The sequence below is a fragment of the Colossoma macropomum genome, unplaced genomic scaffold (genome assembly GCF_904425465.1).
Source record: "Colossoma macropomum unplaced genomic scaffold, Colossoma_macropomum, whole genome shotgun sequence".
NCBI classification, from domain to species: domain Eukaryota; kingdom Metazoa; phylum Chordata; class Actinopteri; order Characiformes; family Serrasalmidae; genus Colossoma; species Colossoma macropomum.
The window spans coordinates 3,145,321-3,168,958 of NW_023494792.1; the positions used below are offsets into that span (position 1 = coordinate 3,145,321).

At 36.4% G+C, this 23,638-nt stretch overlaps 1 protein-coding gene across 1 annotated transcript in view; it reads left to right on the top strand.

Moving 5' to 3' along the window:
* Nucleotides 1-6,200: 6,200 nt before the first annotated feature.
* The window catches only part of slc34a1a (solute carrier family 34 member 1a), a 29,234-nt gene continuing 11,796 nt past the window's right edge, over nt 6,201-23,638 (top strand). Inside the window, exons 1-8 of the mRNA XM_036575599.1 lie at nt 6,201-6,371; nt 10,462-10,539; nt 13,051-13,206; nt 14,653-14,796; nt 16,362-16,505; nt 18,439-18,550; nt 20,147-20,342; nt 21,783-21,878. Of these exons, the coding sequence (XP_036431492.1) occupies nt 10,479-10,539; nt 13,051-13,206; nt 14,653-14,796; nt 16,362-16,505; nt 18,439-18,550; nt 20,147-20,342; nt 21,783-21,878 (909 nt within the window). The 5' untranslated portion in view covers nt 6,201-6,371; nt 10,462-10,478. The remainder of the gene's footprint in view (nt 6,372-10,461; nt 10,540-13,050; nt 13,207-14,652; nt 14,797-16,361; nt 16,506-18,438; nt 18,551-20,146; nt 20,343-21,782; nt 21,879-23,638) is intronic.

Consider the following 23,638-nt stretch of genomic DNA (forward strand, 5'->3'; position numbering starts at 1 on the left):
CTCAGCATTTGAGCTTGTGTTAAAACCCCTTAGCACCTAAGTGTGAAAACACTCTGTGTTTTGCCTCAGAACCTCTCATGATGAGTGCACCGCACTGTCAGAAGTGTCTCACAAATCCTGCAGAAGCTCTTTCAGAACTCTTCATGCAGTCCGTAAACACTTGACTCCTTCAATTTGCTACCATCCCACTCGGACCCTGTGATGGGAGCGCTTATTTATGCGGAAGAACAGAGTGTGTTTGCCAGATATCCCTCAGTGTACACACTCGTTCATCTTACAAGTGCTTCAGTCAGCAAAAGCAGCTTTCCGTTAGACACACAGAGGGTTGTAAAAGATATAAGCTGATAAAGTGCACTCGATGTCAAATGAGCTATTTTGAACTGAGTATTTATATCTGCACACAGGATCACAGATTTACATGATTCAGTTTCTATTTGATTTAATTTAATTCAATTTAGTTAAATTCAGTTTTTTTTAATGTTTTCTTTAAGTAACTGGTTTACATAAAACGGACAAAACTTTATGAAAGCACATTTCAATGAATGAAAACGGTTTAATTTGATCCAAAGATAATTCCATTCTAATGAAATCTAAATAAACTGCTCTGAAATATTTCAATTTTCAACAATTTAACTCTCTGTTGAGATAACAATGTCTGTGTATACTGACTCTGCTCTGTTTGATTGAATGGAAATGTGTGGCATAATTGAATAATTCATACAACAATTTTTTAGTGTGCAGTTTAATTCAGTTCAGCTCAATTCACTGCTCTTAAATAATTTGAATCAATCAATCAATCAATCAATCAATTAATCAATCAACCAATCAATCAATCAATCAGACCATCCATCCATCCATCCATTCATCCATCCGTCCATCCATTGAGTTCTGTGTAATTTTGTATAATTTTGCTCCACTTAAATGAGTTCAACACTGTTCACTTCAGTTTCACTCAATGTAATTCAGTTCAATTTAATTCAACTTCATACTCTTGATTCAGTAAAAACCTGCTCAATTCAGTTTAGTTCAATTTTAATTCACTTCCATTAAAATGAGTTCAACAATTCACTTCAGTTCAACTCAATGCAATGCTTTCAAATCAATTGCAATCTGGTCAGTACAGGTCAATGCAATTCAGTACAATTCAGTTTTATTAAAATTAGTTCAACATGGTTCAGTTCAGTTTGGTTCAGTTCAGTTCAATTCAGTTAAAACCAGTTCAATTAAATTTGGTTAAAATCAGTTCAATTCAAATCACTTCACACAGTTCAGTTTTAGTTCTGTTCAGATTCAGTTTAAATTCAATTTAATTCTATTTAGGATCAGTTTAATGGAATTTTAATGTAAATCTTTCAAATCAATAGATTTTAATTGCTTGTCATTCTGTAAACATTGCTCTGCTGGAGGTCTTTGAACTACTAATTGTTTGAAAAGCTGGTAGAAAGACTGTTCTTAAGGATTCACTGCAAACACTTTACACACTAACACTTGCAGCAAATTAAACATTCAAGTGGGTCAGCTGATGCTACTGGCCCAGTTGTTCTATTAGTATTTAATGAACTCAGGTTTACACCTTTTTTATTTGTCCGGCACATAAACAAAAAGGCACAGTAAGCAGATATCCAGTTCTTCATAAACAGCAATTCTGGGTAAACTGCTGCTGTATGATTTTCTATATTCCATAACACCTTTCACAAAAGCCCACTGGTAAGTATGTGGGGTCTAGATCCAAACAGTGGTCTTATGCCTGTGTGTTTTGCTATGTCAGGTTATAGTTTGTCAGAGGTTAACAGGTCCACCGTGGTCCATGTTGGTGCTGACTCTGCACGTCCATCAGCAGTCATTAACCAATGCCCGACTCTGTATTCATTACATTTGAGCCCCTCTGAGTCCTGATGAACTGATGCTCCTGATGACTTTAATAAAATTACTCATTTTGGTTAGAGTCCAGAATGTACAAGTTATACTTTAATGAAGCCTTGAAAATCTTCCCAACTTACATATTAACCCCTGGAACTCAGCTCTGAACCAAGCTGAAGCAAATAATGGTTATTTAACGGGTATTAAGCAAGCTTTTCTTCCAGCCTAGCTATTTTGAGAACAAATATGCATAACACAGCATTCAAAGTCATGAAATCGAAGCATATTTGTTCCAGATGAATTTTCCCATCTATCTTACTTGAGGAAAATCCCTTGTTTTGCTTGCTTGGGACACTGTGTCATATGCCAGCTGGCAGAAACCAAAGTTCACCCTCGGGACTGCTGGTTTGGGAGGTCAAGCTGCAGCCAAAAGAACAAGAAGGCGCCGAAAACTAACACTGCATGACTTTTTCAGGAGGTCAGAATTCTCTGTTTGCTGTGGATCCAGACTCTAACGGCGGGATCTTCAGTATGTCCTCCTGAGCTCAGCTGAGAGATCATACAGACAGGTTTATCACAACATCCACTGCAAAACATATTTACAGTAATACTTTAAGAAACCATAACATTTCTATAGGGTTGGGGAGAGCAGGGCACAAACTTCTGCTGCCTAAAAGGTAACATAGACATTTTATGTAGTTAAACAGACTCAAGTAGGATGTGCTTTTGGTCATCATCTTATATTTCCGTAGCAACATCATATGCAAATTTACACAGCAACTGGACATATATATTTCAATTCTCTGCACCATTTTTGGATCATAAAAATAACTTTTTTCATGAAGGGGTTTTTAGTTACTGAGTTTAGTTAGTGTGAGTGTACACAGTCATATGCAAAAGTTTAAACACCCCTATTTAGATTACATGTTTTGTTGATTTTCTTGTGAAAATCAAAAAATTGTGTGTTTTCTGCAAAATAATACACCAAAACATGGCAATTTTTCTCAAATTTTAGTGCACATGGTACATATTTTTATTGCATTGTGTACATTTGATTCGGTTAGTTTTGGTGTCACATTGCGGTTTAGCGAGCGCACTAAAGAACTTCGCATGACACACCCACGTTTCATGGTTATCACCCACATGGGCTGTGTCTCCCTATACTTGCTGTCCAGATAGTCAGTCATAAAAAGGAAAGCTGTCCTTTACATTTGCCAAAGCACCACTTTTTCTGACATTGTGCACATTTATACACTGCTGCCGTAGTTTCTCTATCTTCAGATGGCATTGCTCTCCCGTCCTGTCACAGCCATAGTCTTTCTGATCATCTCAGAAAATGAGGTATAAGTTTTGACTTTTGACTTTTTCATCGAACCAAATTATAATTCAATATTTTGTCTCCTCCTCTCCCCATGTGTTACAGTTGTTTTTCTTCTTCTATTGTTTAATGGGTGAAGGTAGCCACCCCAAAAAAAGTGTTTTCACAAAATAACCGAATCATGATTCAGTTAGATTCAGACCGAGACCACCTCTTTTGATTGAACCAAATTTTGGTCCTTTGGTCCGGACTGTGGTCTGAGGTGCCTTTCATGCCTGCTGTTTTAGATCAGACCAAACTGAAATATCTGAAGGTTCCAGTCCAAACAAGGTAAGTATGAAAGCACCCTAATTCAAAATCAGACAGTTGAGATGCACAAAGATGAGGAAAAACAACATAGCAAACTATGTTACCTAAAAAAAACCCTAAACCTATTATCATAGGTACAAGCATATTGCTACTGCGGACATGAAACGTTTATGGTTGATTTATATCTTACCTGTTGCTTTGGATGTTTACTTGGACACTTTCACCAAGCCCATGCCAGCTTTTGCAGTAAAAAAGCATTGCATGTAGCTAAATTAACTGAAAACCGTCAACAATTACTTTGTTGTACTTTTGTTTTCCGCTTTGGATGTGTAGAAAATGTCAGTTTAGGGGACAGATATGTTTTTAAACATCATTAGTTTCAGCTTTTAGCACAACTGGAGCTCCATATTGAAAAACTGGCGGCTTGAAAACTGGTGGCTTGAAACCAGTGTAATAAACTATGCAGAGCACTGCCTGTTGTGTCAGCCAATACCAGACTGGATGATATTGTGAGATTCACACAGTTAAATTTGATTCGCTAATCTCTTGAGACTGATGTTAGTTTCTTACTCGGATTTCTGTGCAGCAGTTGCATGCTAGCGCCTAGCGAGGCGTCTGAATATAACTGCTGAATCATTTAAGGTGGAATGTGAAATGAGAATGAGAAGCTAACTTCAGCTTCATCTAATCTCTATCCACTGTACAGGGGCTCTGGTTTAACCACAACATTACCATAAATATACACTGTGATGTAACATTTATAGTTTATCTGTGCATTTGTGTGCTTATATGTGCTGGTTAATACATTAGCTCACAGTAACCAGCCCAAAACTACTGGCCCATCAAACTCAAGACTCTCCCAATTACACACTCTGACACTGAACAACAGAACTTTATTGAATTGAATGTGTTTGCATTGATTTACAGACTTCTTAGGAAATGTTAATAGTCCCTCAGTCTGTTACAATTAACCCTGTCTATAGGGTAAGTTTTAACATTTGCTCTCATACCATTTTCATCTGGATTGTTCTCAGAACAAAGTGTATGTTTTCATTTGTAGCTGAGATGTGTAGCTTGTTTGTTCAAAAATATTATAAATTCTGCTCAAATATTTTAAAGTGATTTAGCAAAAACCGAAAGGTTTTAAGATGATTTTCCCTTATACTTGTATGTTAATCTATAGGTTTTTTAAAAAATATTTTTCTGTTCGATTGTTTTATAGTAATCTAGTGCTTGTCTGAATGTACTGTAGGAAGATTGTAGGAATCCTACAGAAACTCCTATAGTAGTACCATATATCTTTACCATATGGAATGGCACGTTATAACTATTCTATTACATACCTGAGGAAGGACAGAGGATGAGGCTGATATAGTGGTGTAATCAAACACATTCAACTGTTGAACGAGTTCAGGTGATAACAGCAATTCTACATCATTTCACCACAAGGTGTCAGCTTTTCACAATGTCACACCACAAGGATGAATCCACTTGGAACATCAACTAAATTTTACTGGACTGTTCTACCAAATTAGTCTAAACTGCAGTCCCAGAACCACCCCCCCCAATTCTTTCAAAATAAAGTTGAAAACTTTTTATTTTTCATGAGTTTAATCCTTAAATAAAAACCTTATTTCAAAAACGCTGTCTCACCTTTTCACATCACTACCAAAACACAAGTTTTATTTGATAGGCAGAGCCTTATTTTAGTCACACCCCTGCATTTTAGAGCAGGAAGTAAGATTGCATGCCTGTCCCTCATTGGCAGTTAGATCCAACTGTTTAAAAGTAAATGTGTCCCAACATCTGTAATCAGTGTGTAACTTTAAGACTCATCACTAATGAAACAGATATTTTCTGATATTAAGTGAACTTTTTCATGTTTTACTAAAAATATGATTTTATCTGTGTAGAGATGTTCTAAGCTGTGTTTGCTCATCCTGTACTGGCTGGCACTTTTTCAGTTATGCTCAAAATGAACTAAACTATCAATACTGAAACAGTCACTACACTCTTCAAGGGTTCTTTAGTAAAGAAAATGCTTCTGTATAGAACCATGAACAAAGAACCCTTTGCATGATTAACGGGTTCTTTACATCAGTAAATGGCTTTTCTTTAAATTGGTGGAGAATGTGCTATAGATGGTTCTACGTGGAACCACTTTGAAAAGGGTTCTATATAGCACCAAAAAGGGTTCGTCTATTGTTACAATGTCAAGTTGGTAACAATAGAAGAACCCTTTTTGGTGCTATAAAGAGCTCTTTTCAAAAAGCTTCTATAAAGAACCATCTACAGCACATTCTCCATCAATCTGAAGAACACTTTCCCATGCAAAGAACCTTTTAATTATGCAAAGTGTTATATAGAGCCATTTTCTTTACTAAAGAACCCTTGAAGAACCATTTTTTTAAGTGTATACTGAAGCATTTGATAATGTTTTGGATGCATGATTACTCTATTGGTAGTGACAAAATGGAATATTCATGTATTTATTTTATTAAAACAATCATAATTAAGGTACAGGGTCATTTAAAGCAACAGGATTTTAGTCCAGGTCAGTGTTTTCAACTCTGACTTTGAATGAATTCTGTAGAATGATTTTCAGTCATTTTTACAGAAAAGGAATCCAAGTGTGTTATTGTGTGAAACAATTCCACGCTTTCATTTTCATACCTCATTGCTGCACTATTTGGGCCATCAGTTATTTAGTTGCTGAGTGGGCACTGAAAGGGCATCTCGGTTAATGAGTGAGAGAATGATATTATACACAGTTCACATGGATAGTGGTTCCTATATAAACGTGGAATTCCCTTGGCAGTCAGGACTGCCATCCCTGAACACTTCTCACCTGGAGAGGAGAATTAAACCTCGACCTTTTAATCAGGTAAGATGCTTAACAATTGACCTATCCATAAATACATTCTTTCACAGAAACCGTTCTGAGGTTGAACAAGCTTTACAGAACATTAGCATTAAAATCCTATTCAACCTGATAATAAATTGTAATGTTCCATTTAGTTTTTCTCAAAGTATCTACATTAAGTACTACAGTATTAAATCACACTGCACTTACTTCCATATTGTGGCTTGGCATAGGGGAGGGTCTCTGTGCTAGCTGGTTGTTTCATATGATGATTGGTGGGAATGGTGGAAAGGGGGATCAAAACATGTTTTTATTGGTTAATGTTATTTTTCCCCCACCTGCTGTTTGAACAGTGATATAAACAGAAATCACAATACGTTTTAGAGGCAAGCAAAAGTGGTTACATTTGGATCAAACATTATATTTGATTTTATTTTAAATATTTATTTTAAATGGTTTGGCATAATGGAGTGTGCTTAAAGGGGCAGTCCTGCCAAAATAAAAAAACTTAACCATTGCTGCATCTGTTGTAAACATGCCTATTAGCATCTTACATTAGTGTCGCAGTAGTCTTTAAAGTGAGTTTTGCCAGATTAAACACTAGGAAAACCAAATTATCTTATTGTCTCAAGGCTGGAAGGAGCTTTCTGAAAAACTATGACTGCTTTGGAGTGAATTTTGTGTTTTTATATTATTATTATTATTATTATTATTATTATTATTATTATTATTATTATTATTATGTGTTTTAGATGCTGCATGCAGAAGTAAGCATCTTATTGTATCTGTATAACTGTAATACCTGTCTTTAAATCATTACAGTGGAGAGAATGGATTACTTAAGTGAAAGAAATGACTCATCAAATGAGGAGGACAACAGGCTAATTTTTATATTGCTTTGGTGACATCATTTGATACTTGTTGACATTCTTCTGTGTGTTATGCTTGGCTAGAGTAAGTCTGGTTTAACAAGGTTGTTAAATATTTATATGTGAATTTCTTCAGATGTGTGTGATTTCTCTCGGGGGCTCTATTCTCCCATGCCATGTTCTGCTGAATACATTGCGAGTGGTAATGCAGTAGACATGCAGATATGAACGCATGGTGCACTGAGTGTCCCACAGAATCTTAAAGCAGAGCTCAGCGTAGATTCCACATGGAGGACGAGTGGCATCACCCACTGGCCTTCTTGACATTTTTGTCATGCTGTTTTTGCCGTCTCGGACAGTGTTTTTTAAAAAAATAGTTAGAGTTGTTGCAGTATGCAGTTCCATTATGTGGCTGGTCACCTTGACCACACACTGTGCAGCATATTGAATGTAAACAAGCGTTATTGAACATTCAGTTTTGAGCTTCACATGTGTTCTGAATGCCAAAGATACTGTACACTTACTTACATGAATGTTTTTTTCATGGCTAGCAGTTTTATTATTGTTGTTATTATTATTATTATTATTATTATTATTATTAGTATTAGTATTATTATTATTAGTATTAGTATTAGTATTATTATTAATAATAATAATAATAATAATAATAATAATATTAGTTTTGGTAGTAGTAGTAGTAGTAATAGTAGTAGAAGTAGTAGTGGTATTAGTAAGTAATAATAGTAGTAAACATGGTGATAGAAGTAGTAGTAGTAGTAGTAGTGGTAGAAAAATAATAGAAGTAGAAGCAGAAGTAGCAATAGAAGTAATACAACCCCTATTCCAAGAAGGTTGTGTGACGCTGTGTAAATTGTAAATAAATGTAAATAAAAACAGAACGCAATCATTTGCAAATCTCATAGACCCATATTTTATTCACAATCAAACATAGAACACATACCAGATGTTGAAAGTGAGACATTTAACCATTTCATGAAAAACATTAACTCGTTTAGAATTTGATGGCAATTGCAGTGAGTTATCGTAACTAACTCACATGACTGGGTATAAAACGTGCATTTTAGAGAGGCAGAGTCTCTCAGAAGCAAAGATGGGCAGAGGTTCACCAATTGTGCCTAAAAATTGTGGAACAATTTCAGAAAAATGTTTCTCAACATAAATTTGCGAAGACCTGGGATATCCCACCATCTACAATACATTATATCATCAAAAGATTCAGAGAATCTGGAGAAATCCCTGTACACAAGGGCCAAGACTGACGGTCAATATTGGATGCTCATGATCTTCGGGCCCTCAGGCTGAAAACAGGCATGATTCTGTACTGGAAATGACTGCATGGGCTCAAGAACACTTCCAGAAATCATTGTCTATGAACACAGCTCGCCGTGCAATCCACAAATACAAGGTAAAGCTGTATCATGCAAAGAAGAAGCCATATGTCAAAACGATCCAGAAACGCCGCTGTCTTCTCTGGGCCAAAGCTCTTTTAAACTGGACTGAGGCAAAATGGAAAACTGTTCTGTGGTCAGATGAACCAAAATTTGAAATTCTTTTTGGAAACCACGGACGCTGTGTCCTGCGAATTCAAGAGGAGAGGGGCCTTCCAGCTTGTTATCAGCGCACAGTTCAAAAGCCTGCATCTCTGATGGTATGGGGTTGCATTAGTGCCTATGGCGGGCCCAGCTTACACATCTGGAAAGGCACTATCAATGCTGAACAGTATATAGAGGTTTTAGAACAACATGTGCTCCCATCCAGACAACATCTCCTTCAGGGAAGGCCTTGCATATTTCAGCAAAACAATGCTAAAACAATACTGCATCCATCACAACAGCATAGCTTTGCAGAAGAAGAGTCCGGGTGCTGAACTGGCCCTCCTGCAGTCCAGACCTTTCACTAATAGAAAACATTTGGCACATCATGAAATGAAAAATCTGGCAAAGAAGACCCAGGACTGTTGAGTAGCTATAATCCTACATCAGACAAGAATGGGACAACATTATTATCCCAGAACTTCAGCAATTGGTCTCCTCACTTCCCAGACGTTTACAGACTGTTGGTGAAAGAAGAACATGGCCCTGTCCCAACTTTTTTGAGATGCGTTGCTGCCATGAAGTTCTAAATGAGGTAAGGTTTTTCATGAAATGGTAAAATGTCCCACATTCAACATCTGATATATGTTCTATGTTCTATTGTGAATAAAATATGGGGCTATGAGATTTGCAAATCAATTGCATTCTGTAGTGATAATAGTGAAGATAGTAGAAGTATTAGAAGGTGTAGTAGTAGAACTCATAATAGTAGTAAGCCCTCCCAGTTTTCTCCCTGTTTATTTGCTGTCAGTTTCCGTATGTTTACTACTTGAAATGATTTTTTTCAAATATAATTTTGTATTTTTAAATATGTATTTTTTAATGGGAAACCAATACGTTTCTCTATTTGTCTTGAGATACAGAATGTTCATAGAATTGTATTAAGCAATGTCATATATACAATATTTTGAAAAAGCCATGGAAGTCCTCTAATTCACTTTGTCCATACACATAAACGCACTTCTGTAAAGCTAAAGTAAGAAGACGTTGGTAAAATTTTCAAACCTCTTTCCTTGTAAAAGTCGGCCACTGTCTTTACAGTCCAGCTCAGCTGTGCACCCCCAATAACTGCTCTTACAGATTGATTATAGAGTGAACAGCACTTTGGACTGTGTAGAGCCCACAAGATGCCAACAGGTTTGAGAGGTTTGAGTGACTGTCAGTCGTCATTAATTTCGTCAATCGGAGCCATTGCTTTCAAAAACCCATTTGCCATTGCTCCTACAAGAGAGGTTTTCCACAGCCCTGATGTGAGAAATGGATTTATCTTAAGATAAGAAGCATTTGAAATGAACATAATGGCAGCTGAAGGTAGCTCACGCAATTAACCAGGAGGACTTTGCATCTCCGATGGCCATCTGGGGATTGCAAATGCCTTCTTTGTCGCTTACAACATCTTAGACAAGCTGTCATTTATTCGAAAGGTCATGAACAAGCGCTGAAGAAAGAGACAAATTAAGTGTTGGACAATTGATCCCTTGTGAACGACAGAAAGCTACAGCTTCAGCAAACACTGCTGATCCACTCAGCGTAGCGCAATGTATATCTTAGCATTCTCAAGTCAAACAAGGTCATGTGACAGCAGCTGACACTCTGACCACCTGTGTTCATACTCACCCCCCCCTGCAGGTATTTATCCAGACATCATGTCCTCCCGGCCAATCAGAATCATTTCAACTGGAACTGGACAAATGGGCAGCTTCAATGGTAAGCAGAGTATAGAAATTTATTCACCAAATAATATAGAATGTTATATTTTTTCTTTTCTTTATTCCATTTAGAATGCATTCATATTGCATTGAAAAATTGTATTTATGCATTATGACTGTCATAACAAAACCTTGTTTTCTGAAAATTTCTGAAACGGAAACTTTACAGGAGAAAATGTTGTTTTATTTCAATATTGGACCATTTATGTTTGGTTCCAGGGCCACGAGGCTCCTTAGTGTTTATATATATATATATATGGACATAATATATATGATATTTCCGTACATATATTTATATATTCTTGATGAAATGTTCATACATTATAAATCTGGTAAAAGAATAAATACAGAGTTACAAGGTTATAATATGACATTGACTGTATGTGGATCATTCCACATATTCAGTATAAACTGTGCTCCCACAGTAAAAAATTGTAATATATATATATATATATATATATATATATATATATATATATATATATATATTATATATATTTATATATTACAATTTTTTCCTGTATATACTGTATGTACATATATATATATATATATATATATATATATATATATATATATTGTTTTAGATCTTAGACATTTACAAGAATATTTGTGTTACTATCTCTTTAATCATAATGTTTATTTAATTTAAATTTGATCCGTTTAACCACATTTAATGTATTTTTCCCCAGTATGTTAAAGTCAGCAAAAACACAGTAATTGTGCCTTAAAATATGCAGAAGTGTGTTCTCTGTAGAGGATGTGTAACTAATCCACAAAACATGTTTTCTGACATGAGTCAAAATGCCCAAACATTTGAATACAACTGTAGTAAGCATCATATTGTGTCATATTGTTAGTAGGGTTATTTTATGCATTTGAAACAAAACTAATTGTACTTGCTTGTAAGAAATTATGTAATGAAATCCATTGTATTGTCGGGAAATCAAAGAGCACTTGGCATCAAAGGATGGAAACTTTCACAGATTAGTAGTTTCCATTGACCATGCAGGCCTACGCACTGCTGACTCTATAATAAGGTAAAACTTTCACAAAGAGGTGAAGTGATTTAGGGAAAAACAATGTAGAATTACAGTGTGTAGTAACCTGTCTGTTAGGTGTCTGGAAATAAAATCATTGTTGTTGATTTGTATGTGTGTACAATGTATCATGTGTTATTTGTTGTCATGATATTTACCATTGTAATACTACTATAATGGGCAATGCTAATATAGTGGTTGGTGTAGCCTAGTAGATAACACTGCTGTAATGCATAACATTTTGCTGCAAAACCACTGACCTGGTCAAGGCCTTTGATGATATCAATCATTCCATTTTAATAAATAGACTGGGCAGCAAAGGGTTTACAGCCCATTCTCTCTCTAAGATCACAGTGGATAAAGCTGCAATGACAGAAAATGATCTCTCTCTGTCCCCATTTTGGTTGCTAAAGGTGTCCCGCAAGGATCAATATTATGTCCTTCAATGTTTACTATATGGATCATTGTACCAAAGAGGTTCAAAGTCAGAGTTTAAAACACATTTCAGACTTTTAACTCACTCAGACTAAAATCTTTTCACTTTGAATGTCCCTATATCTTAGTTATGTTTATTTTATTAAAACATAATAAAATGTTGAACATTCCATTTTGTCATTAAAAAAACATCATAACTCAAAAATACTGGCATGAGTAGCATGACCAGCAAAAAGTTTTGAACAGTTCTGCTACATAAAATCATAATATTTTTTAAAGAAATATGAAAAAGGTTACTTAATTGTGGGAAAAAAATGTGTTTCAGTAATGACAATTCTTAATGTTACACACTGATTTCCAGACTTTGGGACACTTCAAAACAATGGGATCTAACTGCTCATCATGTGGCCCTGAGAGACAGGGATGAAGTATCACTTCCTGCTGTAAAATGCAGGGGTGTGGCTAAAATAAGGCTCCACCTACCAACTAAAACTCTCTGTGGAACAATGTGGAACAACATTTTTTTGATTTCTTGAAGTTTTTTCTTTTTTATTTAAAAATTAAACTCATGATAAATCTAAGTCAAAAAATCTTTTTTTCAAAAATTTGAAAGCTTAGCAATTTTTCAGTTCATGCATACATAACATATTCAGTGTAAATCTCTAAGATCTGAAATGTAATTGGTTTTTTACTTTATTATTTTTACAGCAGGACCACAGATGCCTTAACTTACCTCAAATGTCATTAAACATTTCTATGACCGAGATGACGTGGTTTCATCGGAAGGATGCCACGACTGCCCCCGCCTTTAAATTCATTACCACTACTAGTTTCCATTGACCACGCAGGCCTATGCCCTGCTCACCACATAATAAAGTAAAACTTTCACAAAGAGGTGAAGTGATTTGAGAGAAAATGCGGAACTGCAGTGCGTAGTGACCTCTCTGTTAGGTATCTGTGAATGAAATCATTGTTAATTTGTTACTTTTTGATTTGTCTGTCTTCCTTTTCCTCCTACGCACATGGTGTTTTAGGGATCAACCTGCACAGCTCCAGAGCGTCAGAGTGTGCGGAGTGCGACATGGGCTCTACCGTGGACCTCATCAGCAGCTGTTCCCACTTACACTCCAGTGGTCCTGGATCTCCATCCCACGAAGCCTGGGACAGCGGAAGACTTCCAAAAATCCAAGGTGTGCTTTCTGTGTGTGTTGACTGTAGTCATGATATTTACCATTGCAATAGTTATATACAGTCATGTGCAAAGGTTTGAACACCCCTCGTCAAATTACTGACTTGATTTGTTGATTTTCTGAGTCAAATCACATCCTCTATTAGAAACTTTAACATGACATTTTCTGCAGATTTAAGTGCTCAGTTTCTGTTTATTTGCTTCGTTCAACAAACAAAAAACTAAAACATGAATAAAAAATATGATGTCATATCTTATGCATTTTGCACAGGGCAGTTTTACTTTTTTTCTGATATATTAAATTCAGCAAATAAACAGTAATTGTGCATTCAAATGTGCAGAAGTGTGCTCTCTGTAGAGGATGTGTTAATTTAATTTCACTTAGAAAATCAGTTCGACATGGCCAAACGTTTGCACGCAAATGTGTATCACATATATCACATTTACAGTCAAGTGGCTCTAGTGATCCTCTCTCTCTTTCACCACTACATTACATCTTGTTTCGAGGGGAACTGGAGCTTTCCACTTTGCTGTTGCATTTTTCTTATTTAGTTGCTTGTTGAGTTATCCATTGTCCAGTGTAGTCTGCTTAAGGCGTCCTCTGGTGCTAGCATTACTGATGTTACTGATAGTGCTGGCATCAGTGGTGAGTTACTTACTTAAGACTCAAGGTCCTTCAGTGCTAAACAGCTTCAGTATGGCAGTAGCTGGAAATAACTTCATGCCATCAATGAAACTTGCCATTTAACAGCTACATTGGAATGAGAGGCCTACAATGTCAGAGCCAAAGCAACAGCACACAAGCAGCTGGGTTTTAGCCTGGAACTAAGGGTGGTTTGAAGGGTCAGACTATGAAAATGTGATAACAGCATTAAAAAATCTGTGGCATTAATAATGTAGCTTAAAGAATTAATAATGTAGTTTAAAGAATATCTGCATAAGAACCCTTAACCCTCCATGTTTTTAGGGAAACAATAGTTGTTATATATATATATATATATATATATATATATATATATATATATATATATATATATATATATATGTATAAAATGACTATTGTTTCCCCACATAATTCTGTGCCATTCTGTTGGTAACTTGAGTTTCCAAATTATGCAAAAAGTAAAAAAAATAGTATTAATATAAAATCAATTAGTAGACTTATAAGAATTAACTACATCATATTAAAGATTTTTTACTTTTTTAATATGTTATTTGTTAATGTTTTCTAATTTCTGAAATGTGACTAACCACCCTATCTATCACAGAGTGCTCAAAATATCTTTGCCTCTCACAGTAATTTGAATGTATTCTGGGAAACTGTAAAACATTTGTAATCATTTGGTCAAAGGCTGCACTTCCCTCTGCACTGTGGAACCAATGAGTGCTCTTAATATGACTTTTGCCTTGTCTCCTTCATCATTGTGTGATTTTTCTCTCTCTTCAGTGCTGCCTGAGGCTCCTCATAGAGAAAAGACAAGAATGAAGTCACTCTTCATCAGCGTGATGAAAATTCCACTCCTCTTTTTCCTCCTCTACTGCTTCGTCTGCTCCCTGGACACCTTGAGCTCTGCCTTTCAGCTGGCTGGCGGTAAATATGACCCTTTAACCATCCCTCATGAGGGCAGTTACTCAGCTTCTGTGGATGCGCTCATCTGTAGCAGAGCAGCTTTCATCTAGTACACGTTTAGAGGCCTAATCTCTATCCAACACATCTGTAGCATATGGTCTATTAACATAGACAACAATTCTAATGCATTTCTTTGTGCTTAGAAAAGAACAGAAAAGCTGTTGACTCTACACACAACAGGACTGGCCTGAATACTCAAATATTGTAGGCTAAACTACAATACATTTAATCAGCAAAAGCCTTTACATAGAATAATTATTGTCATTATATAACAGTAAAAATAAAAAAAAATATGAAAATAGTAAAAACAAATAATACAACAGCTGTTTTTGTTGAACACATCATACATTGATCCATGTCACTTTACCTCAAGCATGGCAAACTACACCGCTTGCCACTGAAGCCAGAAGAGCAGAGATGCTTCAGAAATCACACATGTGGACGCACTTTAAATTATCAGACGCTAAGAAAAATATCGCTTGGATACATGCTTATTTCAGTTAATTTACAGTATAACAGGTATATGCTATTAATACATTGTTGCCCCTACTGGATATATTTTAAACTGTAGTAATGAACGTACTCCAAATTACAGTTGAGAATGAGTGTTCAGGCACTCTTTTTGAAATACCGAGTACTCGATGGCTGTAAAATGCTACTCTGGCCCACAAGCCCACTAGTGCACATTCAGAGGGTGGTTGGACGTGGACATGTCCCTTCCAAATTTTGTAATTATGAGAGATACATTTTTGGGTTGCAGATTGATTGTTGATAAATGTACATATTCGAGTTTCATAAGAGCAGTCAGCCTTAATCTGCCCTGGAATCACTTTTTGAACACTTCTTTACGGTACTATGATTGTTTACTGGCTTATGCCATAACAGTTATTAGCAGTTCTTTCTTTTTCTTATTAATTATCATGTTTATTATTATTGTTTTTTTGCATAAATATTTATGACAACATGCAAATCAAATTAAGAATTTTAGTGACACAGTGGAAAGAAAAAGAGCCACCATAACAGGTTACAAAATTGTATCTCTATGCTGAATATGTTTGATATTACTATTATTTGTTTTTTTGTGTTAATATTAAAGCCGGAGGTATCAATATGGTACATGTAATGGTAGTTTAGCCATTTTTACATGTGGATTGCTGTACGTAAGCTATAGCCTCCTGACATTATTCCCCTCAAAATTTGCACACCTATGCCAGACCTACAAAACATGCTTGTAATAGAGGTCAGTGGGCAGGTGCTTGTCCACTGGCTTGTATTAGAAGTCTATTCTAATACAACACGTTCTGTATTCTTTTCTAAGTACAGGAAAACACACTGAAACTATCACTCAGGTCTTCCTTTTAAGACCCATACCTTAACAAAGTAGTCCTGGGGTATAACACTGATCACTCATGGCTGGTATTCCAGACACTGATTTTAGCCTATTAGCAAACTGAAGCATTTTCAATTCTTCATTAATTGCCCAACTATGTGCAGGACCATAAGAAAACCCCCTCATATATGTGCAGGTAAGGTGGCAGGAGATATCTTCCAGGACAACGCCATTCTGTCGAATCCAGTGGCTGGGCTGGTGGTTGGAATTCTGGTCACTGTGCTGGTTCAGAGTTCCAGCACATCCACATCCATCATCGTCAGCCTCGTCTCCTCTGGACGTGAGTATTACAGAGACCACACTTACACCAGTTCCTTTAACTCTCTCTCAGTAAATCCTTATTCTGAAAGATAAGTGCTTATCATTCGTATCCTGCTTTCTGACAAATCAACAAAAATTAAAACTACCAAAAGACTTAAGGGGCCCATTTCCTACATTTTTCTTGTATTTCATAATTTTCCCTGTGGTCAACTTACAAGGCATATTTATGTAACAAAAACATATCATAGCTCATTTGTACGTGACCATTTCTCCCAACTGTTCTTTATCCTTTTTAAACAGGCTGTTTAGTTAGGCTGCATTAGTTTTCATTCAGAATGGGGTATTTTTGCAGCTTAATTTCTCTATGAACTAAGGTTAGGGTTAGAAGATACAAATTACAACAAATCAAGCTTGCTAATTTAAAAAAAGAGAGGAAAATTTGGTTTAACATGGGCCCTTTAATCTAATCTAACTTTATAAATCCTCATTTTCTTTTGTAGGTACAACATTTAGTCAAATAAATTTCTTCTCCTGGATTTTGTTTTTTAAACAGCACAAATCATCATCATGTTTGATTAAGAGGTCTTGTTTAAAATCTGTGCTTTGTTACTCTATTTACAATCATGCTTCTCCAATTAGCTCATTCCTCAGAGCAGATGGTGTTCAGGCCCAAAATTCCACAAAGAGGTTGGAGTACAACAGGGGATTCAAGTCCATTACAAGTAGCTTTTGAAATTAAAGAAATGCTTGTCATGCTTGATGGAAAGTTACATTTTAATGCACTGGTTGTCACCTGAATGTGTGAGTAGAGCATCTGCCCAAAAGTGTCAAAGTGATGTTTGCAAATATGTGTTTTAGGTAGTTTTAGCAGGGAAGCAGCATCACGTTAGCTCCACAGGGTGTCAAAATGCTTTAAAAGGCCAATAGACTTTTCGTATATTTTACTTTTTTTCCTGTTCAGTCCGCTTTGTGGACCTCTTTATTCTTTATAATCAATCTGACTGTTTTGATACTGTGCCTTTAAGACTGATACATGTAAATGACATTTGTTCTGAATGCCCTGCATGGTGCTTTGTTCAAAAAGCTATATAGCTGTCATTCTACACATTTTGTATATGACAAGAATGGGCAGAGCTAAATTGCTGTAGACTGGAAGCATGGATATAAATGTGCTGGACATCACAAAACACAAAACGAGGTGTGTTTTCGGCCTATTTTCCAATAATATGGACTGAACAGTGAATGATACATTTTGAAACTTTAACAGTATTTACATTCTACATCAAACTCTTTTATTTCAACAATTCGTTTTTCCATAATATAAGTCCTTCTGCGTGCAGTATTTGAACCTGAAATGCCAAGCGAGTTTGATCAGGTTTATTCTGTATTTTTTCTCTCTTTCCTCTGGTTCACTGAGGCTGTGAACAGAAGCTAATGGGTGTCACAGTTGAGCACACAGTGTTTTCACATGGTGGACCACTGCACTGGCTTGAAATGCAGACGTTGTGTCTTGTTCAGTGATTTCAGCACACAGCAGAGAGTAATTACCAGCAATTTACTGATACTAAAAGTAGGTGTGTTTAGGGCAGGTATAGTCTTTGACGTATTACTGCTTCCATTTAGTCTTGTGGGTCATTGGCATAGAATGAAAATCATCAGCCCCCAATTCACTATCACCTCTGCCAGGAATGGCAGGAATGAGATTTAGGCTGAAAATGCATGAGTCCCTGAATTGCTAGGCTTTGAAATGATTCTGGAGATTTTATGTTATTATTCAGTCCAGAGGCTATTATCACTCTGTGTATTATGGACCACTGATTTACATTCATTTTTCAATTGGGTAAATGCAGTCAGCTCATGAATACATTCATTTATGAGCATGTATGCGTGTGTGTGTGTCTGTGTGTGTCTGTGTGTGTATGTGTGTGTATGTGCGTGTGTGTGTGTTTCAGTGTTGGAAGTGAAGTCTGCTGTTCCCATAATCATGGGCTCAAACATTGGCACATCCGTCACCAACACCATTGTAGCTCTGATGCAGGCTGGAGAGAGGAGCGAATTTAAGCGGTAAGGAGATACAGGCGGCTCTATCTCAATACAACGTCATCAGGCATCAGTTCTTCATCTCACCAACGTCATCACCGCCATCACCACCACCAACGTCACCATAATCACCCACAGTTGATTATAATAGAGAAGAAGAAGAAAGCCTAATCAAAAGTGTGTAATTCTGAATATGACTCAGCCGTGATCCATCCCTGACTGTGTCCCTTATCACTAAAAGACTTCATCTTCAGTGGCTATAGATGTATTAACACTATTTTTTTTTTCCATTTGGATGCAGATTGAAAGAATAGTTCAGCAAGAAATCTCATTTACACTAGTTCCTCTCTTACCTCAAATCAGCCAAGACTCGTATAATGAGATTGGACCTTCAGCATATGCTTGTAGTTTGGGAAGAGATAGTATGACTGTACTGGAAGAGAGAACTCTGAGAACTTGCATATGATATTTCTGGCCTTCTTCACATTTAAACTAGACCCAACTTGATGAACAGGAGCAGGACTGAGAAATATGGAGGAGGATATGGGGTAGTGGGTGTCAAAACTTTGTCACAGAAAATGGTAGGACATTAGATTGGAGGGAGCCCGTTAGTTCATAAGAGCATCTTATTAGTTTGCTTATTCAGACAAAACACATTGCATAGCAACAAACAGTAGTCACAGCCAAGTCTGAATTTTGTCCATGTTTTTGGCCATTTTTACAGATAACTATATTTCATAGTGTCAGAAACCACATAAGCAAGTCTACTTGGGATTACTTAAAAAGGCTAGTTTGATGATTTAAGTGTGCTGTTTGCATGATGCTAATTGGTGCAGCGTAAGTGTAGTAAAGGAAGAGCAACGTACAACCTAACGCATTTTTATTTTTTAAGCAAGATTATTTTGGTATATAAGCAAACCACACATCTCTGCTATAAATCAAAACATAAACTTTGTCTCCAGTACCTACCATTCATTGTTCATTTGAACAGGTTGTTACATCCACTCATTAAAAGTCTGGCAAATGGATGGAAACACAATTTATGCAATATAGTTCTATGTTGTTTGAACCAGACAGGCCTTCCAACCTAAATACATTTAAAAAATCCAGATTAAAAAATATGAATTGTGAAACTTTGTCAAACATGGCTAGTTTATTTAATACTGCAAAGTAGCCAATATGAGCATGATAAAATAGCCAATAAGAAGGTAATTACAATGATATAGGTGTGAATTACACATACAATACAGTAGTCAGAAACACATATCATAAAAAACGTTACTTTTATGCAACAAAAACATTCTTCAAGGTGAATCTTGAGAATTGTCTTTTTTATTTGCTTTCAAAATTCACAGCCAGCATTGCTATATGAGAGGATGATCAGAACCACGTTCAGCTTGACAGTGATAACCACATTCTACTTCCCCCCTGTGTTACACTGTGCTCAAAGAAAACTAAAGAAACACATTCAGACATCAGACATGTCTTGGCTGATTGCCTGTGTTTGGGGTAAGAGGAAAAGGATCAAATTTAAGCCCCACACTCTCTCTGTCACTTTGCTCCAGACTGTTCAGTATGCTCTCTGTTCATTTACTCGTCTCTTGCTGTGTCTGTGTGCAGGGCGTTTGCGGGAGCTACCATCCACGACTGCTTTAACTGGCTGTCAGTGCTGGTGCTGCTGCCTCTGGAGGTGGCCACTGGACTGCTCAGCTTTCTGGCCCGGGCTGTGGTCAGCAGCTTCCAACTGCAGAGCGGAGAGGAAGCCCCGGAGCTGCTGAAGGTCATCACTGACCCTGTCACTAAACTCATCATACAGGTGCGCAGAGGGTGTATGTGGAAGCAAACAAGTGTGTAAATGTGTGTGTATGTGTGTTACATACAGGTACATATATAGGTCGTTATCTATGTGTACTACATATGGGGCATATCATAGGTTATATAACATAGGTTCTTACATATATAGTACTACACAAAAGTCATATACCTTTATTTATTTAATTTCTAGACTGAAGAACCATAAACCATAAATAACCATAAACCATAAATAAGTTATTCACTTTTCAGTGGATATTTCTGCAGATATTAGACATCAGATAATCAAACAAAGAAGCTGCTGGTGTTCTCAGAATCATGGTCTGACCACCCCAGAGTCCAGACCACAACATCTTTAAATGTTTTTGGGGTTATTCGGAATGTAAGAAGCAGAAATTACAACCAACTTCTATGACTGAACTTTGGAGATTTGGAAAAAATATCCCAGCAGATTTCTGGGTTTACAGTAAATCTCCTGAAAAGAATAGAAGCTGCAATAAAGGCAAAGAGTGGACACACTAAATATTGAAAAATCAATATTATATTTAAGTGTTAATGCTTCTGCGTAATTTTCTGTTATATCTATTCTACTTTTCTGCCTTTTTGCTGAAAAAAGAATAACTTAATGTTTGTTTTGACTGGAAATTAAATTAAAGGGTCGTCTCTGACTTTTGCATAGTGCTGTATACAATACACATAGGGCATGTTATTACATATAGCTACTTACATATATATCACTGTTGTTGAAACAAAAACTTTGTATCTCCAAAGTGATAACTTTACAGGAAAAGGAAAAAAAACATACTCTACTTTTAATGTAAGTCAATGGAATCAGACTTTTTCCAAGTAATTTTGGGTCATTTCTGTTGGTCTATTTATTATAAAATTTACATACAATATAAAGGACAATGGATACTTTCAAATTATGTCAAAAACTGAAAAACGACAAAAAATGGAGATACAAGGTTTTGTTCCAACAGCAGCGAAATACATATGTGACAGATGTATGGCTTCACATCCTGTATATGAACAAACAATTATGTGTGTGTGTGTGCATGTCTTTTTAGACCAAGCTTAAAAATAGTTAAATATGGTTACAAGCAGTGTACCTTGTGTCTGTGTGTGTATGTGTGCGTGTGTGTGCGTGTGTGCGTGTGTGCGTGTGTGTGTGTGTGTGTGTGTGTGTGTGCGTGTGTGTGTGTGTGTGTGTGTGTGCGCATGGTTGTCTGATTACGGTTTGATTACAGTGCTGGTGATTCAGGTTCTTGGTCAGCACTGGCTCATTATCAGCATCACACTGTCATTATCACACTACTTAAATAGTTCAGTGTGACATGCAAAACCCTTGTGTGTTCACCCACATTAGCACTCATTGCATCATTTGAGGTATTCAGTGTCTGTTCTGAATGTGATGTAAACTCTTGCTGACATCTGTCCTGTCTAGCTGGATAAATCTGTGATAACGGGCATCGCTTTGGGAGCTGAGCACATGAGGAATCGCAGTCTGGTGAAAGTGTGGTGTGGGAGCAGCGTTCACACGGTATTGATTCTCTATTCTCTTCTTCTACTGCTCAATTACTTATTTATTCCACTTTTTCCTCACTTATGCAAGACCTCTGTTTTATGTGGCATGGTTGTCCTCAAAGTCTGATCTGAGATTATCTGTGCCGTTTTATTTTGACAGTTCCACATAGGTTTTAGACAGTAATAATGGTTATGATTAGGATTAAGATTAGAACCAGTGTAAGGGTTAAGGTTAAGTTTTTGTCTTAATCTTAATCCTGCCTGTAGGTTACAGATAGTGGATTAATCTGGTTTTATCTCTTTTATATTGAGCCCACCAAACTGCCTGTTTTTTCCTAAAAATATGCATAGTTTTAATTAATGTTTGAGAAAAGATGGGCTACATGCTAAAATGTCTTTTTTGCCAGCTGCTCAGCAACAAATCAGTGTTTTTTTTTTTCTTTAATTTTGGTTACGCTGAGAATCAGACACATTAATCATGAATCAGTTATCATGAACATGTGCCAGCCATGCATGTCATTAAATAACAATGTTTAATGCAGAAACATTGAAATTCAGTTTGTAATTTTCACTAGCGATGCAATGGATTTTCCTATGTTATGTTAGCGCCAAGCTAACAGTGGTAAATATTCACATTTTATGGAATTTATTCGGATTTATGGCTTAAAGGACATTTGAAAAAACATGAAACAGCCATTGGGTAACATATTGTTTAATTTGATTACTATACTTTCACAGTGAATACACAGTGAATACTTCAGCCTGTCTTGAAGTTAGTCTGCCTCTGTATTAGTCTTGGTCTATGTGGGCATTATATATTCCAGTTATGGAACATGCAGGCAGAACATATTCTAGTCATGAAGAAAATTGAGTGTAGACCAGTCACAGAGCCCATAAAAGCAACAGGAGTTACATTTCATTTTTAAAAAGCATTTTTAAGGAATCAACCTTCAAAATACTTATGAATTTATGTGATTATGGATTTTAATCCAGTATGAATCGATAATGACCTCAGTGTTTAGAAGTCTAAGAGTGATAAACCAGAGTAATTGGCCTTCTGTGAGTAATAGTAGCTTGTCAAACTGACCCCACACTAATGGAATAACTATACCTGTTAATAGACATGGCAGTGCAGTGTGCTGTTATTGTATTGTTATTGAGTTTGGTGCCTATCATGCAGTGCCTACATGAACATCTGCTATGCCTTTTCAGTGCAAATTACACAGATACTTTATTGTGTACTACTCAATTAATCAAATCCCCTGTAAATTACATTATAAACTCTCTGGAAAAACTAATTTAGCTCTAATAGTACATTTTTCAGTGAATGAGAAGACTTTTACCTTAACATAATCAAAGCAGTAGGTCTCAGCTCCAGTCCTCCATTCCCAGTATACTGCACGTTTGTACTTTTCCCACTCTAATACCTCTGATTCAAAGCTTCAGGTAATCATCAAGCCTATTATTAGCTGAGTCATGTGAGACTGAGAACGGAATCTACAACAATGTCCAGTACATGCGGTCCCCAGTCTGAGGTTATGTAAGAGGGAGGATACTTCAGAATCTGTTTGGAGCAGCTTTGTTATTTAAATGATACTCCTTGTTCTCAAATGTTTTCTCAGCAGTAATTCTGAGAGCGAGGGACAATAGAGAACAAAAAACTCTCCCAAAGTGATGCTGTGCCAATCATAATTATGCTTGTCATCTACAATCACTACAAAACTAATATGATAAATATACTGTATCCACACTCAGTGGCCACTTTATTAGAAACAC